Below are 14,738 nucleotides of genomic sequence, written 5' to 3' on the forward strand. Positions count from 1 at the left end.
TACAGCGACTATGGGGGACTCACTTCAATCAGATGTTGGCCCGTTCAGCTGTACAACCCTCATGGATCTATCTACATTTTCTAGGCGGATACGGCGGCTAGAAGAACCACGAGCTTTACCATTTCTACTGCATGCTGGTTTGCTATACCCTCTATGTAGCAGCGGAAAGTCATGTCTGCGCTTCGATGTTCCTTATGGCCGCCTTCCTACAACGCTGGTTGTATTAGCACCACCTCTCTGCTCAGGAACGTTATTGCGGCTCGATAGGTATCTGCTCGTGATTGTGAAACTTCGCTTAGTAGTCTCCGCTGCGGTTGATAGTCAAGAATATGACGACTTCTCCTGTACCAGGCACTGAAATCAGTCGCCCAGGGCAAAGGCGACAATACCATCTAACAGAGTTCGAATTGTCTGTTATGCCCCTAGCAACCCTTGCGAGAGAGATATATATACACCATGGCCGATATACCCTACAGGCTGATGAATTCCCCAAGATCGGTGGCGCTGCTGCCCACCCCGGTTGCGCCAGATGTTCCAGTCTCGTATGGAGCAGATCTTTCCGCATCCGTTCTCTGGGTGACCTTTCTCTCTAGGTGTCGTAGGACTTATCATGCACCTAAACGTCACAGTGGAGGGGGCAGGTAATCGCTTAGCTTCGACACTGTGCTTTGCGAAGAATGTGATGGACCTTGTTGGCATGTGCCACCGGTTAATTCCAAAGTCCATGCTTGTGCAGGAATGCGTCTGCAACACCACATAACTATAGTACAGAGCACAAGAACCGGCGACTTATAGTAGCCCAGCCTCATACCGGAACTTTTCCGACCAAGCCTGGCCAAGTCGGACTCCAAGGCGGAGACATCATCTACAGGATCTCCCAGATCAAATCTACGACGACAGCGGAGTCTGGGAAAGCGGACCTTTCCCGTCCCCAACTCTCGACTGTTGATCTGGGGTGGTCGCAACAAACTCCATCACATCTCTAGCCAGCCGAGTCGGACCTCCACCCAACGCACCGTTGCACAGCGTTGATCTGGGGAATCAGACCCTCTGTGTACACTTTTGTGGGGCAGAATCTGGGGCTGGGCAGAAGCGCTCTGGCAGGAGGTTGCCTATAAAAGGGGAGTCGTCTCCCAGAGAGTGAACGTTTCATTCAGCAGCTGCCAGATCTCTATGCAACGAACATGGCTTCTACATCACCCAAAAAATCCCATGATGCCGAGCCCAAGGCCGCTCTTGAAGCTCTGGAGGATGTCTCCGAGGCAGACCGCCTGCTCGCGCACTTCCCCATCCTCCAGGACAAGACACCTGAGGAGCTGGAGAAGTTGAATAAGGCGGTCCTGCGCAAGCTAGACTGGTACTTCCTGCCTTGCGTGACGATGATGCTCCTTATGAGGTGAGATTATGAAGCGTTCTCTTGTCTACTGCGTAACCTAATGCTGTCTTGGTAGCTATCTCGACCGCATCAATGTCTCGAATGCCCGTCTTGCCGGTATGCAAGATGACCTCCACATGAACGACACCACTTGGTCCGCCGGTATCTCGCTCTTCTATGTCGGGTACATCATCTCGCAAGTTCCCGCCAACGTCTTCATCGCCAAGGGGAAACCCAGCATTCTTATGCCCTCGATCATGCTCGCCTGGTCCGCCGTCACCATCTGCATGCCCGCGCTCAGCTCAGGCTGGGGTTTCTGTCTCTGCCGCTTCCTGGTCGGTTTCACGGAGGGTCCCTTTGTCCCGGCCGTCTCCCTGCTCACCTCGTCCTGGTACACGAAGCAGGAGTCCCCGCTGCGCATGGGGATTTGGCATGCAGGTAATATCATTTCCAATGTTTTCTCAGGCCTATTGGCTGCTGGAATACTAACGAATATGGATGGAATTGCGAACCTGCGTGCTTGGCAGTGGTTCATCCTCCTCGAGGGCATTGTCAGTGTGATGGTTGCGTTGGTGGCGTATCGCTTCCTGCCGAATTTCCCGGATAACACCAGTCGTCGCTGGTTCTCTGAGGAGGAGGCCGCCATGGCGCAGTACCGGCAGGTTGTGTCTGCCGGTGGTGTGCATGAGGGCGGGGAAGGTCAAGGCGATTACTGGGGTGGAGTGATACTAGCGGCCAAAGATCCGTTTACGTGGTTCTTCGCTGCTGTCCATTTCTCGCTGATTATCGCACAGTCGTTCAAGGACTTCTTTCCGTCTGTATGTTTCTCCATAGGTTGTTGGATTGTTATTGCAGTTGGGCGTGCGCTGACACTGATCAGATCGTCCAGACACTCGGCTTCGACGAGGTCGTGACCTACCTCGTGCAAGCGCCGCCTTATGTAATTGCGTACTTTGCAACCCTGGCTATCTCCTGGTCGTCCGGTAGATTCTTGGAGCACTGTTGGCATATCATCGTCCCAATTCTAGTGGCACTTGCTGGTGCAGTACTGATGATCTCCACACTGAATGTGGGAGCTCGCTATTTCAGTTTGATCCTGCTGTGCACCGGGCCGTTCGTCGGCCTCAACGTAAGCCCTACCCCCGTCACTCTGCAACCATCGCAGGCTAACTAGCACAGATCCAAATCTCCTGGGAAACAACCGTCGTCCCCCGCCCGCGAACAAAACGAGCTGCCCTGATCGCTATCGCGAATTGTGTGTCGTCCGTGTCGCACTGGTTCACGCCGTACTTCTTCCTCCGCTCGCAGGAGCCGCGGTACGAGACTGGCGGTGGCATTATCATTGCCGGGTGTGGTTTAACCGCTATCTTCTGCCTTGTGGCCAAATGGTGGTGTGCCAGGAAGAATAAACAGCTCGATGAGGCGGAAGCGGCCAGTGGAGAGGTCACCGAGTGGAGGTATGCCACTTGAAGGGTCGCGTTGGATACATCGATTATGGGACATGATGACGATAATGATAGTGGCGGATCGATATGTGGAATGAACCTTGGCAAAACGTTTCGCATTACGTGGGAAAAATCCCTGATGCACGAACGCAGGGCCACTTCCGTACTGTTGTGATAGAACGCAGGGCCTCTATAAGACTCTTATCGGGCTCGAGCGGCATCGACCATGTCTGATACCCGAGTCCGTCACTAATGTACGCATCCACCCCCACGTCATGCTCGATGAAAGAAAGTAGAGTCGGTGGGGGGCAACCAGTAGCCTGCATCTCATCCCACACCTGTCTCAGCTGGAGTTTCATCGCTTCAACTATCATATCCGCTATCAGCCTCGAGCTTATATATCCCTCGCAGTGCTGCCAGGATCTTAGAGCGTCGACTGCCCGCATCCGGAGGGGCCAGTCGGGACAGTGCGTAGCGACTACGAATAAGGACGGACACACTCCCGTCTCGATCATCATCAGCGGTCGGTCCGTGAACCGATCCATGACAGCAAGAATCTCCGAGTAGAGATTTCCGTAGTCGACGCTCAGCCAGACGGGCTTCAAATTGATTCCCGTCATGAGACAGGATCTGAATGTGATGTCGAGAGTAAGGTAATTGAGCCGGAGCGTATCTGCAACGCGCTGTTCTTTCGGTGTTAGGCGAGCGTACGTCATTTTGTGAAAGTGACTGAAGCGCGTGCCAAACTGGAAGAGGCAGGAGAGCAACCGCTGCTGTTTTGCCTGGAGCTCGCTGTATCTTGCGACGATTTCGTCCATCCGTAGACTCCAGCACTTCTCCAAGAACGGAATGCCGCAGTTGAGAAGGGGCCCCAGTGCACGCTGCACATCGGACACCGTGCCAAACTCAAAGAGGCACTCTTCGTATCGCTGGTCATGGAGCAGCTCATCATCGATCTTCAGCGCTGGCTCCAGCACCCCATGCAGCGAAGCCTGCGCTTCGAGATGCAGGAACGCCTCGAGGAGCCCGTCTTCCACAGTGGCGGTCATCGACAACCCCAGCGTCCGGCGCCGGACTTTCATTTCTTTCAGAATCGCCAGCCCGCTCTGCAGATGAACGGTCGCGTTGTCGTAGTGGCCCAGTACGAGCTCCAGTATCACGAAGAGCAGACAGCATACGAGCAGCACCTTGCGCAGCTGCGGATCCTGCGATATCTGGCGCTGGTTCAGGAACCCGAAGGAGCGCAGGCACTGTTCCAGCGCAAAGCGGTGCCAGCTGCTGTTGGTGTCTGAGCCGGGCATCGGGATGCCGTACTGCTCGAGGTCCTGATTGACGGCGCTTAATGCGACGACGGCGTGGTACACCGCCGGCTCGACGCTGCACATCTGGAAAACGAGCTTTTCCCAGAGCGAGGAGTCGTAGAAGCTCGTTAGACTTGAGACGGTGCGGTGCAGGAAGAACGAGACGCAGCGCTTTTCGTCCGAGGTCATCGCCCAGCGGAACTCTGTTGCTGGAGTTGACGGAATGGAATGTCGCCCGCGTCCTTGGAGCGGGAGTCTGGCGACTTCGTATCCATCGCACTTCCAGCCATTCGACGTACAGTTGGTACAGGCGATAGGTGTTTCGTCACATTTCTTGTGGCGGAGGCTGGAGAGAGTCAGCTGAGGGGATATTCCATGGCGGATGATTATGGTACGCACCGGCAGGTTCGACAGCCAGCGCGCGATCGGCTGGTGAAGTTCCTTTGACGCTTTGGCTTATCGTTCTGCATCGCAAACAGGATGCTACCTACTTTTATGAGGCTGAGAAAGGATGAAGAGGGACAAAGGAAAAGAAAAAGAAGGAAAGATTGAGCTCGTCAGCGTCAGGGGCATCTGGCCCCCAACCTGCTTGGCCAATCAGGTCTCGACTCTGGTGCTCGGATAGGGACAAGCGCGGTGTCTATGCGCGCCTTCCTGGCTTGCAGTGCAAAAATATATTTCTGTCTGTCTCAAGGTAACTACAGCCTGCTCATACCCGACCGGACCTCCGTCACCCACTGAAACAGTCCATCTTTCTCCAACTCCGCCATCGCCGCCGTCTCCAGCCCAACCTGCAGCTCATAGTCCGTGACTTCCGGCTTCGTCGCCAGCAACCAACACACTCCCGCAAACCCATTCCCGGGAATCGCGAAACTCTGCACCTCGCCCAACGGCCCAAAGTCCTGGAAGTAGTCCATCTTGTGCGTGTCCAAGTATGCAAGACCGCGGAAGGAGCAGTGGACGGAGGATCGATTTTGAAGGGCGTTCAAGGTCCCCATCATTCCTGCGACGTGACTTGAAGTGTACTCGCGCAGTTTGGGGATGAGGGATAACAAGGTGTTGCAGAGGGATTGGAGGTCGTTGCTGTTAATTCCCAGATCTGGAATGATGATGCTGGCGGCATGCGACGACAGGTATTGGCCGTCGAGCTGGCACTCAACCGTGACCACCGCATTGCCCATGTACGTCGACGGCAGGCCCAGCTGCTGGTGGATGTTGTACGCGACGTCTAGGGTGGGATCATACCATTCTCCAAAACCTGATGCCTGGCGGGCGCGGTAGCAGCAGAGCCCGATCAAGGCGCCGATGACCAGGCTTGAGGAGAAGCGGATGTCGCGCAGTTCGCTGGGTGCATGTTCCCGAATGATTGTCTCACATGCACTCTTGATCCGTCGGATACGTTCTGCACTGATCTTGTATTTCCGGTTGAGAGTGATGTTACGTGGATCCGTCCGGTCGAGCGGTGGGATGTTGAGCGGTTTCGGTTTCCAGCGGAGAGGCTCGGGCGTAGACGTCGATGCCTTACGCAAGAGATGCTCCTGAAAGCGTTTCTGTTCTGTCGCACTTGTGAGTAGATCAGCAGCAGGGGTGTCGGGATTGCGACAGAGCTGGGACAGCGTGTTACCGATGACTGAGTCGCCCGTTCCGTCCAGCGCTATGTGATGACTGCGCGAGACGAGGTGAAGCATGTCGCCAACAATGTTTGCCTGCAGTCGGAGCACAGGACAGGGCTCTGACAGGTCATAGCCCTCTCCACCAGGGACGAAGTCCTCATTCAGTTGGCCGTTGATAAGCAGCGGAGTCGATGTCGGGTGTTCCTTTACTCGCAGGAACGGGTCGCTCTCGTTGTCGCCGCTCCGCAACTCGTATGCATTGACCTTTCCGTAACGATCGGCTGCTGGGGCGACATATGCACCCAGGGAGGGGAGATGTGCGATGAGTCTCTCTGTCGCGAGTTCGAGGCGACTCAGTGCTGCGGCCTTGTCTTTGCCTCGCAGGTCTAAGGTGGATACGCCGCTGAGATATGAGGGGATGATTAGATGGTCCAATGCTGTGAGGGCTTGAGGAGGAAATGAAGTCGGCGCCGTGGACGCGAAATCGATAGGGAGGAGCGCGTTGGTCATTGCAGGAATAAGAAAGAGAAATCAGAAATGGTGAATACCTGAAGCACTTGCACGATTCCTGCACCAGCTGGGGAGGTATATAGGCAACCGAGTCCGCCCTGGAGGAAGAGCTTGGCCAGCACTAGTGCAGATCCTCCGAAGATCACTTGTCCTTCGCTCTATTGATGCCCTCCATCCTCCAGGCGTTCATTGTCTAGCGACCGATCCTTGCCCTATAGAGCAAGCGCTTGTCAGGCGGAAACTCGGTGACGAGGGTTACCTATGCGGATCCATAGGCTACAGCTTGTCAGCTCCTCAGAGGTGTTTCCTTCACGATCTACAAGTGGCTAAAGGAACTCGTAAAAGGTAAATCACATTGCTGTCAATCATCAGGTAAGATTAGCCTGGTCCTAGTACAGATTGTTCCTCCTATCCACCCCCATCGCGTCAGTTGCTTCCAACTCGGACTAACTTCTACCAATTCCAGAAATACCTTAGCCAGCCTGGTAAAGACCAAGGGCAACAATATGCGGGTTCAGCATGGTCGTGTTGAACGGCGTCACATAGAGATCGAGATCCGTCAGCATAACCGCCATCGTGTCATTGACGACCCCATCGTCCCCAAAGACAAAACCTCCCGGCTGCACTGTCCAACCCCTGTTCTGTCCCGTAACCGTCAAGGGCGAAAAAGTCAAGTTCAACTGGTTGCTCCAGCCAACAAACTTCGGCTGTCCCGCCGTCGTGCTCGTGATGTAACTGTTGTTGGGTCCGACGCGCTGTCCCGGCTGGTCCCATTCAAAGTACACCTTCTTACCGGGATAGCTGAGCGGCTCGGTGCGATTCCTGGCGAGGGCAGCCTGGCAGTTCTTGCCGATCCCGTTGGCAGTGATACACGCGTCGCCTTGCGTAACGTTCGACGCAGAGGGGTCAGTGATCCGGCGACCAGCCTGCTCGCTGCCATCGGCTTTGGTATTATTCGCAACAACGCGGTTGATGTTTGGGTTATTGAGGATATGCAGCGTCGGGAAGTTTTGCCACGCCAGACGCGTCTGCCCCTCCGGACACGAACTGATGTACGGCGCAAGCATCGTCCACTGCCAGGACTGCGGCCATCCATTTTCAAACCACACGGGCATCGGTGCTAGACCGGAGAGTTGCCGGAAAACCATCTGCTGACGCGCTTCAATGGCGATGGACTGCGAGAGCATCTGGGAGACCTCGCGGGAATCCAAATGAGAAAGGAATCCCCACACACCCGACTCGCCGAACCGCGTGAGCCGCTGCATGAAGTCCAGCCATTCGCGGACGGTGCGGTACGGGTAGTCATACACGCATTGCTTTGGGGCGGCCTCGCCGAGCATGTTGCTTAGCAGCGTCGCGTGTCCGACCTCCTGGTTCGCCATGAATTGGATGAGGGACCGCACTTCGGGCCCGATGCCGGCGGCCTTGAAGTCGTCGTCACTGAACCGCGCCAGTCCGTCGTGGAACAGATCCAGCTCGATGTACTCCTGGTAGACGCCTAGTGCGATACTCTCGAAGTCCCAGTCGCTGTTCACCATGTACCGCGGAAGGGTACCGTTTGTGCCGAGACCGCCGGCCGGCACGTAGGGCGCTGGCATGGGCTGCGTGGGCACGCCTGCCGCGTTGTAGTAGGTTGCGGTTGGGTTGGGAGGTTTAGGCGCGATGGAGGCGGCCAATGTCTCGGAGGCTTTGGCGGCGCCGGTGACGGTGGGCGTGCCGGAGTACGGGCCGTGGTAGGGGGCGCTGTTGTAACCATTCTGGCTGACGACGTCGGGGGCTCTGGTGTTTGCGGGCGCGGCCAGGGCGCCGTGGAGGAGGCCGCCTGCGAGGGCGATGAGGGCGTGAGCGTGCATTGCTCAGAGTGCTGGATACGAAACAGCGGGGGATTGACTACGAGATAGAACCTCCGGACAGCAACGCCTTTTAAGAACATTCGATGATGTATCGATGAGCTCTACCTCTAGGCCGGGAGTCGGTGCCGGAGTGTCAGGTCACTCTGCTGCAAAGTTAGGGCTCGACTTCCGCATCCGGCCATCCGCCCACTCCACTCTAGCGGGTTCTTTATCCGCACCCCTCCTACGTCCGCCTTACGACATCTTTGACATTCCAATCAGACAGCTTTAGACAGCTTCAAGGTGTTCCGCGCCCACTTTTTCTTTCAGGTTTCCGCCCGGCCCCTCCACTTGCAGGTCGTCTTTGCTCGCGTACGCAACCTTGTGCATCGTGTACCACGGTCGCTCGAATAGTTTATCCAGCGCTTCCAGAGATCGCCCAGTCGTATCCTGCGGCCGGAACGGTCAATCTTCGATGCGACAATGACGGCAGAGTTCAGGTTACTTACCGGCATGGCTAATGCGACGTAAATCAAACCCAGCACGCAGATGCAGCTGAAGAACAGGAATGCGCCCCAGCGATCAGTTGCGGCCAGCAAACTAGGCATGGCTTTCGAGCAGCCAAAGTAAAACGCCCAGTGCAGCGCCATGGAGATGGACATGTTCAGCGACCGGATGCGAGTAGGGAAGATCTCGGGTCCAATGAGGTACGGGATGCTGAACCAGCCGATGCTCCATGCCACGGCGTGCAGGTAGATGGCCACAATGGCCGCCGTTGAGGCTTGTTCGGCATTGGGACTGGCTTTGATCTCAGCACTCGTCATGTCTTTCGTTGCGCCTAGATATGCGCCCACAAAGACCAGAGTCAGGATTTGCAGGCTGATTCCTGTCAAGAGCGATCGGCGTCGGCCTACAAAGTCCACTATGATGAGGGCAAAAGCCAAAGTGCTGACGAACTTGACTATGCCGTAGATTCCCGTGGCCAGGAATTTCGCTTCGTCGCCGTTTATCCCCAGATATCCGAAGATGGTCGGCGAGTACTGCGTGATGGCGTTGGCTCCGGACCATTGCGAGAAGAGGGTTGCCATGAACAGGAGGAAGAACCGGCGTCGGTTCTCGACCGGGATTAATGTCTCCTTGAACAGTTGCCATTGTGAAGCAGATGCGACCGATTCATGCTCGTGCAGGAGTTGTGAGTCCATCCCGGCCAGTTCCCCAGCGACAACTTCGTGCTCAACGGGGTGATGTCGCAGTTTCGACAGGGAAGCAGCTGCTTCCTCCCTCCGTCCAACACTGAGCAGCCATCGCGGTGACTCGGGACAAACAAACGTCCCAGTTCCCCACAGGGCGGCGGGAAGGAGCTGCAAAAGGGTTGGGAGCATCCACTGGGTGTCGGTGTTGGCGTACTGCTTCGTGACGCCGTAGTTGATGAAGAAGCCCAGAACGACGCCCAGCTGCTGGCATGCGGCATACTGCAGGGTTAGCAAGCCTCGGATGGCCTTCGGTGCGATTTCAGAAATGAAGACCGGCGGTACGATTGTGGTCACGCCAATGCCCATGCCGCTGACGATGCGACTTGCATACAGCCCTCCAAGGCTTCCGTTGCATAGACCTTGTCCGAGGACTCCGGCGATGTATACGAGTGTTCCTAGTCGCAGGGTCCAGCGTCGCCCGACTCGGTCGTTGATGGGGAGGGACTATAGGACCGATGGTGGTTAGGCTCATTGCTCACTATGAAATGCTAAACTCACCCCAAGACACCCAAAGACCGCTCCAGCCGTGGCAATCGATACAATCCACCCCTTCGTCCCGGCATATTCATCATCCGAGAGATGGTCAATGCCAAATTTCCTCTTGAACTGCTCCTGAACGACAATGGAGGCGATGTTGCCTAGAAAGCGTACCTGATTAGCTCTTGCCTCTCACTCGCTTCTCCGGTCGCTGTTTCTGAATCGACAAACCTTCATCGAACCCCTTGGCAACACCAGCCAACGCAAAGATCCAAGTGACACTGAACAAATAGATATTGAAAATGCCCTTGGGCTGCTCGCGGAAGGCTTTCCTCGTGTCCGCAATAAGTCCCATCGTGCCTATCAGAACAACTACAGCGAAAAACAAGAAAGACGGTCAAGAATGCCCAGTTCTTGTCTACCCTGGGCTGCCCGTGTGATATCTACCCATCTCTTCTACCGCAGTCAGCGCTAGCTAGCTTAGCCTACCCCAGCATCGGACGCTAGGGACCCTCCCATCTCCAGTCTTCGGGATATTTCCGACACAGCCCCAAGAGGGAGTAGGTATTAGTACACCACGAATCCCAAGCGGAGCCGAGACCCCAAGAACAACCAAGACTACACCGCCATGAACTTCTATCCCCCGCCTCCCGTTATTCAGGCAAAAGTCTATCTCCGTGTCCCTGACTCCCAGCGCTGCACGGGTCAGGCGACCGAGTGGCGCGGTGGGTTTGCGGGCCCGCCATCGGACATTTTCCTGGAGGGGCCGGTCTACACCCCGGATGAATTCCTGTATTTCGTGGATATTCCGTATGGGCGGATCCTCAAGGTTGATGCGGGGAAGGATGGGAAAGAGGTCACGCAGTGTGTGCGGTACGACGGGGAACCGAATGGGCTGGCACTCCTGAAGGATGGGAGCTTTGTTGTGGCGGATTACAAGCAAGTACCTAGCCCACCCAAAGTACTATCCTGGAGTTTCGAGGTATGATGTTAATGTATAGCACAGGGCATCCTCAAATTCGACGCGTCAACTAATACAATCACCCCCCTCCTCACGCGCCGAAACCTCGAGCGCTTCAAAGGCCCCAACGACCTGGTCGTCGCGTCCAACGGCGACATCTACTTCACGGACCAGGGCCAGACAGGTCTCACCGATCCAACAGGATGCGTCTATCGTCTCTCACCATCCGGTAAACTCGATACGCTCGTTTCAAACGGCATCTCGCCCAACGGCCTTGCCCTGTCCCCAGACGAGCGCTTCTTATACGTTGCTATGACCCGTGCGAATGCCGTCTGGAGACTTCCGCTCCATGCAGATGGCACAACGAGTAAGGTGGGCTTGTTCTTTCAGTCGTTCGGGAATGCAGGTCCCGATGGGCTTGCCGTTGACCAGGAGGGGAATGTGCTGATTTGCCATCCGAGTCTTGGGAGTGTGTTTGTTGTAGACTCGGAAGGGGTACCCAAGGCGCGAATTGTCACTGCGGAGGGGGGAGGCAAGAATCTGACGAACTGCTGCTTTGGAGGCGAGGATGGTAAGACCCTCTTCATAACGGACAGCTTGAAAGGGAATGTGCAATATGTCCGGTGGCATTGTGCGGGTATGGAGTGGATTAAGAATAGGACTAGAACAGATTGATTTGACTATGTACTCTACTTCTCAATGCTGGATAGATACTTGGATAGATTGTCCACCGCAGCCATGGAACTCGCTCTTTGTGCTGTATTGGTGGCAGCCCCAATGTGCGGCGTGCTGACAACGTTCAGGTTCTCCCACAACTTGCCGTATTTTTCGACTGATGGAGGCTCCTGCTCATGGCAGTCCAATCCGGCGCCCCAGAGATGACCTTCCGATAGAACGCGGGTTAGGTCTTCTTCGTTGACGATGCCCCCGCGGGCGGCATTGATGAGAATGGCATCGGGCTTCATCTGTCGCAGCTGTTCATAGGAGATGAGGCTGCGCGTCTCGGCAGTCAGAGGAATGTGCAGTGTGATCACGTCAGCCTCTTTGATTACCTCTTGCAGGCTCTGCGCCCGGCGATGTGGAAGGTAAGACCAGGCGTTGTCGGGCATGTACGCATCAAAGGCAATCAGCTTTGCGTCGAATCCCCCGTGGAAGATCTCAGCCACCGTTCGGCCAATGTTGCCCATTCCAATAACGCCAATGGTCTTCTTATGCAATGTCAGACCCGTACAGGTCTCCTTTGGGACTGGCGCTGTCATCTGTCGCGTCGTGATGGATCGGATGGCCCGCGCGACCGTCATGGTGAGTGCGACCACGAGCTCGGCGACATCCCTGGCATTGGCGCCTGGTGTGTTCAAGATCTTGATCCCTCGCTTTGTGCAAGCTTCTTGGTCGATCTTGTCGATGCCGACTCCGTGCTTTCCAATGGCGAGCAGGTTGGGGGCGCGGGCAATGTCGTCCGCAGTGACATAGGACCCGCGGACGAGAATCGCGGTCGCATGCTCCCTCCAGTTGTTTAATTCTCTGTCGCCGGGGACGACAACGTTCCAAAGCGTCTTTGCGTGCTCGACCGCATCGGGATGGAGGGTGTCGATGAAGTAGACCGTTTGCTTGTCGCTGGAGAGCGGGTTCGAGACGGCGGGCTCGGGGGAGTAAGTGATGCCGGGAGCCATTGTGATTTCATAGAAGATGATTGTGTTAATCTAGGACCTGTGAAAGTGCGTCTGCATGTCATTCGTTTTATTTATTGCCCCAGAGTCCCGAGCCCCGTGAGCGTCGGACTGGGCCCGGACCATTTCCGAAGAAAGTGCTGGATCAGTATGCGCATGGCATTGGGGATCTCTGGCGGCGGACATTGCAGTAACTGTTCCTGTTAGCTTGGTTCTACTTAGTAGTCATTGTGCTTTACTTACGGATAGGTCCTCGGTCTGCCTTCCTAAGCCCATGTCCGACAGGGCCAGCAGAACCCTGCGAAACACCTTGATCCCCGAAAATCGTTCGCCCAGGACGGTGAGCACTGCAACACATTTGTTGACTACGGTCGCATCCACCAGAATATGCTCAGAGTCTGTTAGGCTGCCTATGCAGATGATGGCCACCCCGGCAGCGAAGATATCGTAGCCGTCGGTAAATGCTACGACCGAAGGTGGGCGATCCAAGGACCGGTACATCTGTTCAACCATTCTTTCGCTGCTGCTACGGATGTTTTGCTTGATCTCCTGCAGATGCGGCTCCGAGACGAGACTCGCATAGTTGTGCACGATGTAGAGTGCGAGGATCTGGCTCAGCGCCCTGCATGACAGCAGCTCGATGTAGTTGCGCGCTGCCTCGTTGGACTCGAGAAATGGGCCTAGCTCTGGGGGGGTATCTCTCCAGAAGCAGACGTTTCTATAGTGGAAGAGGGGGCATCGTTCGTCGCTGGTGCGGATGCTAGTGATGAGCTTCGCGTACAGCAGCAGGTGGAATTCGAATGCTGCCTGCCCCTCAGAGTTGTCCGCAGGCTTCTCTGGGAGCTTTGAGAGAACGGTCAGTCATTGCAGTTAACGAAAAGACGGATTTCTTACTGGCAAGGTGATGTCGTCGTCCTGAATGGCAAACGGACGGTCCATGACGGTGCAGATCGTCCTACGCGGCATGAGCATCTTTCTGGGGTGAGCAAACTCTGCAGATATTGGCTCACCGGTCGAGGAAATACAAGGTCCAGAACAGGTACTGCCTCTCGGCAACTTCTTCTCTCGGAAGCGTAGACTCTGCATCTTGGTCTTTATGCATGCCAAAGGCAATACATCGCTTGATCGCCAGCCCAAGTAAATGCCAGGCTGACCCCCCATTTGGACTGAGGATGGAATATACGACCAGCAGGATCAGGCAGTGCATGAGGTTGGCACAGTTTCTGGTCTGCAGAATACGAGGTAGTAGTCTGTTAGCTGCCGTATGCAGGCTTTGCGACAAGACGTCGACTCGACTTGGCTGGGGTGAGAGAAGCATTCCAATCGCAATGGCGAGATAGATGCAGAAGTCTCGATGCATTCGTGCAGCATCGGGCGTCTCGCTTGAACTAGAGCCGGTGTCATCAAAGAAGACTGCCCACTGGGTTTCCAGCGCAGTCTTGTCAAAGTGCTGATGGTACATGCCAATACTGTGCAGGAAGTGTTGCAGGAAAGGCGCTGCCGATTCCTTTGCGAGCACCTGGCGAGGGTCTGGGACTGCGACAAGACTCCATGCAGGCGTCTCGGTGTCAGCGCTGCTTGCCTTGGATGGACTCTGGCCACTGAGGCTCAGCATGGCCTGCAGCATCTCGCTCAGGGCAAGCTGGCGTGGGAACCCACTGGTTCCCTCCCGGGGCTCTGCCATGGCGCTGCGTGAGAGGAAGCCGATCTCCCCCATGGCCGCCTGCACCGAGCTGTCCAGACCTTCTGGATGGAGGGGTGTCGCTTCCTCGTCAGCATCTTCAGATGTCAGTCGCTGTCGCTTCCGCTGCGAGAAAGCCTCCAGCATTCCGATTCTTTGCGTCAGAGACTCGATGTAGCCGGGCAAGGCCGCGTGCGAGAGGCCACTGCTGTCCTCGGAAGACACCACCGGGACCTGGCGAGGATTGCAACGAGCCTTGGCGTCGATACAGGCTGTACAGGTAGGAAACAATCGGTCGCACTTCCCCTAGTTAGCCAATGTCTTTTTTTCTCCAACAGTTCAGGGCACACCTTCTGCTTCCGCTTCCAACAGCGCTCACATGCCTGGGGCCGTCTGGACGGGGTGCTGCCGGACATCGGACTTTTGCTCTTTCTGGGGGCCATGACTGTCTTGTTGGTGGCATTCCGCTATGTATGTTTGCCCGGCCATGGGCTGATCCTCTCGCTCCTCGCTCTACCTCGGTCTTGGTTGCAGCAGCCGGGGGTTTTCCGGCGCCTGTCGGAACTTGTCCGAGCATATGGTATGTATAGACTCTCTTCGACCAGGTCTGCAGCAGCGGA

At 55.9% G+C, this 14,738-nt stretch overlaps 5 protein-coding genes across 5 annotated transcripts; 1 reads left to right on the forward strand and 4 right to left on the reverse strand.

Moving 5' to 3' along the window:
- Positions 1–1,184: 1,184 nt before the first annotated feature.
- On the forward strand, positions 1,185–2,845 carry BDW74DRAFT_166254 (uncharacterized protein; the record flags this gene model as incomplete). Its single annotated transcript, XM_073726526.1, has 4 exons — positions 1,185–1,396; positions 1,452–2,193; positions 2,256–2,504; positions 2,555–2,845. The coding sequence occupies 4 exons, from the start codon at positions 1,185–1,187 to the stop codon at positions 2,843–2,845; spliced, it is 1,494 nt and encodes a 497-aa protein (XP_073587386.1).
- Positions 2,514–4,684, reverse strand: BDW74DRAFT_188561 (Zn(II)2Cys6 transcription factor). Its single transcript, XM_073731758.1, has 2 exons — positions 4,521–4,684; positions 2,514–4,467 (listed from the first exon to the last, which is right to left on the reverse strand). Exons 1-2 carry the CDS (start codon positions 4,589–4,591, stop codon positions 2,940–2,942), a joined length of 1,599 nt encoding a protein of 532 aa, XP_073587387.1. The 5' UTR covers positions 4,592–4,684; the 3' UTR covers positions 2,514–2,939.
- Positions 4,685–4,819: 135 nt separating this feature from the next.
- BDW74DRAFT_166256 (uncharacterized protein) lies at positions 4,820–6,244 on the reverse strand (the record flags this gene model as incomplete). Its single annotated transcript, XM_073726527.1, has 5 exons — positions 4,820–4,962; positions 4,996–5,135; positions 5,175–5,523; positions 5,563–6,100; positions 6,134–6,244. The coding sequence occupies 5 exons, from the start codon at positions 6,242–6,244 to the stop codon at positions 4,820–4,822; spliced, it is 1,281 nt and encodes a 426-aa protein (XP_073587388.1).
- Positions 6,245–6,666: 422 nt separating this feature from the next.
- Positions 6,667–8,385, reverse strand: BDW74DRAFT_188569 (uncharacterized protein). Its single transcript, XM_073731759.1, has one exon. The coding sequence runs from the start codon at positions 8,095–8,097 to the stop codon at positions 6,718–6,720; it is 1,380 nt and encodes a 459-aa protein (XP_073587389.1). The 5' UTR covers positions 8,098–8,385; the 3' UTR covers positions 6,667–6,717.
- On the reverse strand, positions 8,016–14,534 carry BDW74DRAFT_188571 (uncharacterized protein; the record flags this gene model as incomplete). Its single annotated transcript, XM_073731760.1, has 11 exons — positions 8,016–8,526; positions 8,586–9,773; positions 9,828–9,927; positions 10,034–10,119; positions 10,521–10,577; positions 11,197–11,428; positions 11,581–12,470; positions 12,681–13,280; positions 13,332–13,392; positions 13,448–14,418; positions 14,469–14,534. The coding sequence occupies 11 exons, from the start codon at positions 14,532–14,534 to the stop codon at positions 8,365–8,367; spliced, it is 4,413 nt and encodes a 1,470-aa protein (XP_073587390.1). The 3' UTR covers positions 8,016–8,364.
- Between the last annotated feature and the right edge of the window lie 204 nt (positions 14,535–14,738).

The sequence above is a fragment of the Aspergillus multicolor genome, assembly GCF_047715735.1.
Source record: "Aspergillus multicolor strain CBS 133.54 unplaced genomic scaffold BDW74scaffold_4, whole genome shotgun sequence".
NCBI classification, from domain to species: domain Eukaryota; kingdom Fungi; phylum Ascomycota; class Eurotiomycetes; order Eurotiales; family Aspergillaceae; genus Aspergillus; species Aspergillus multicolor.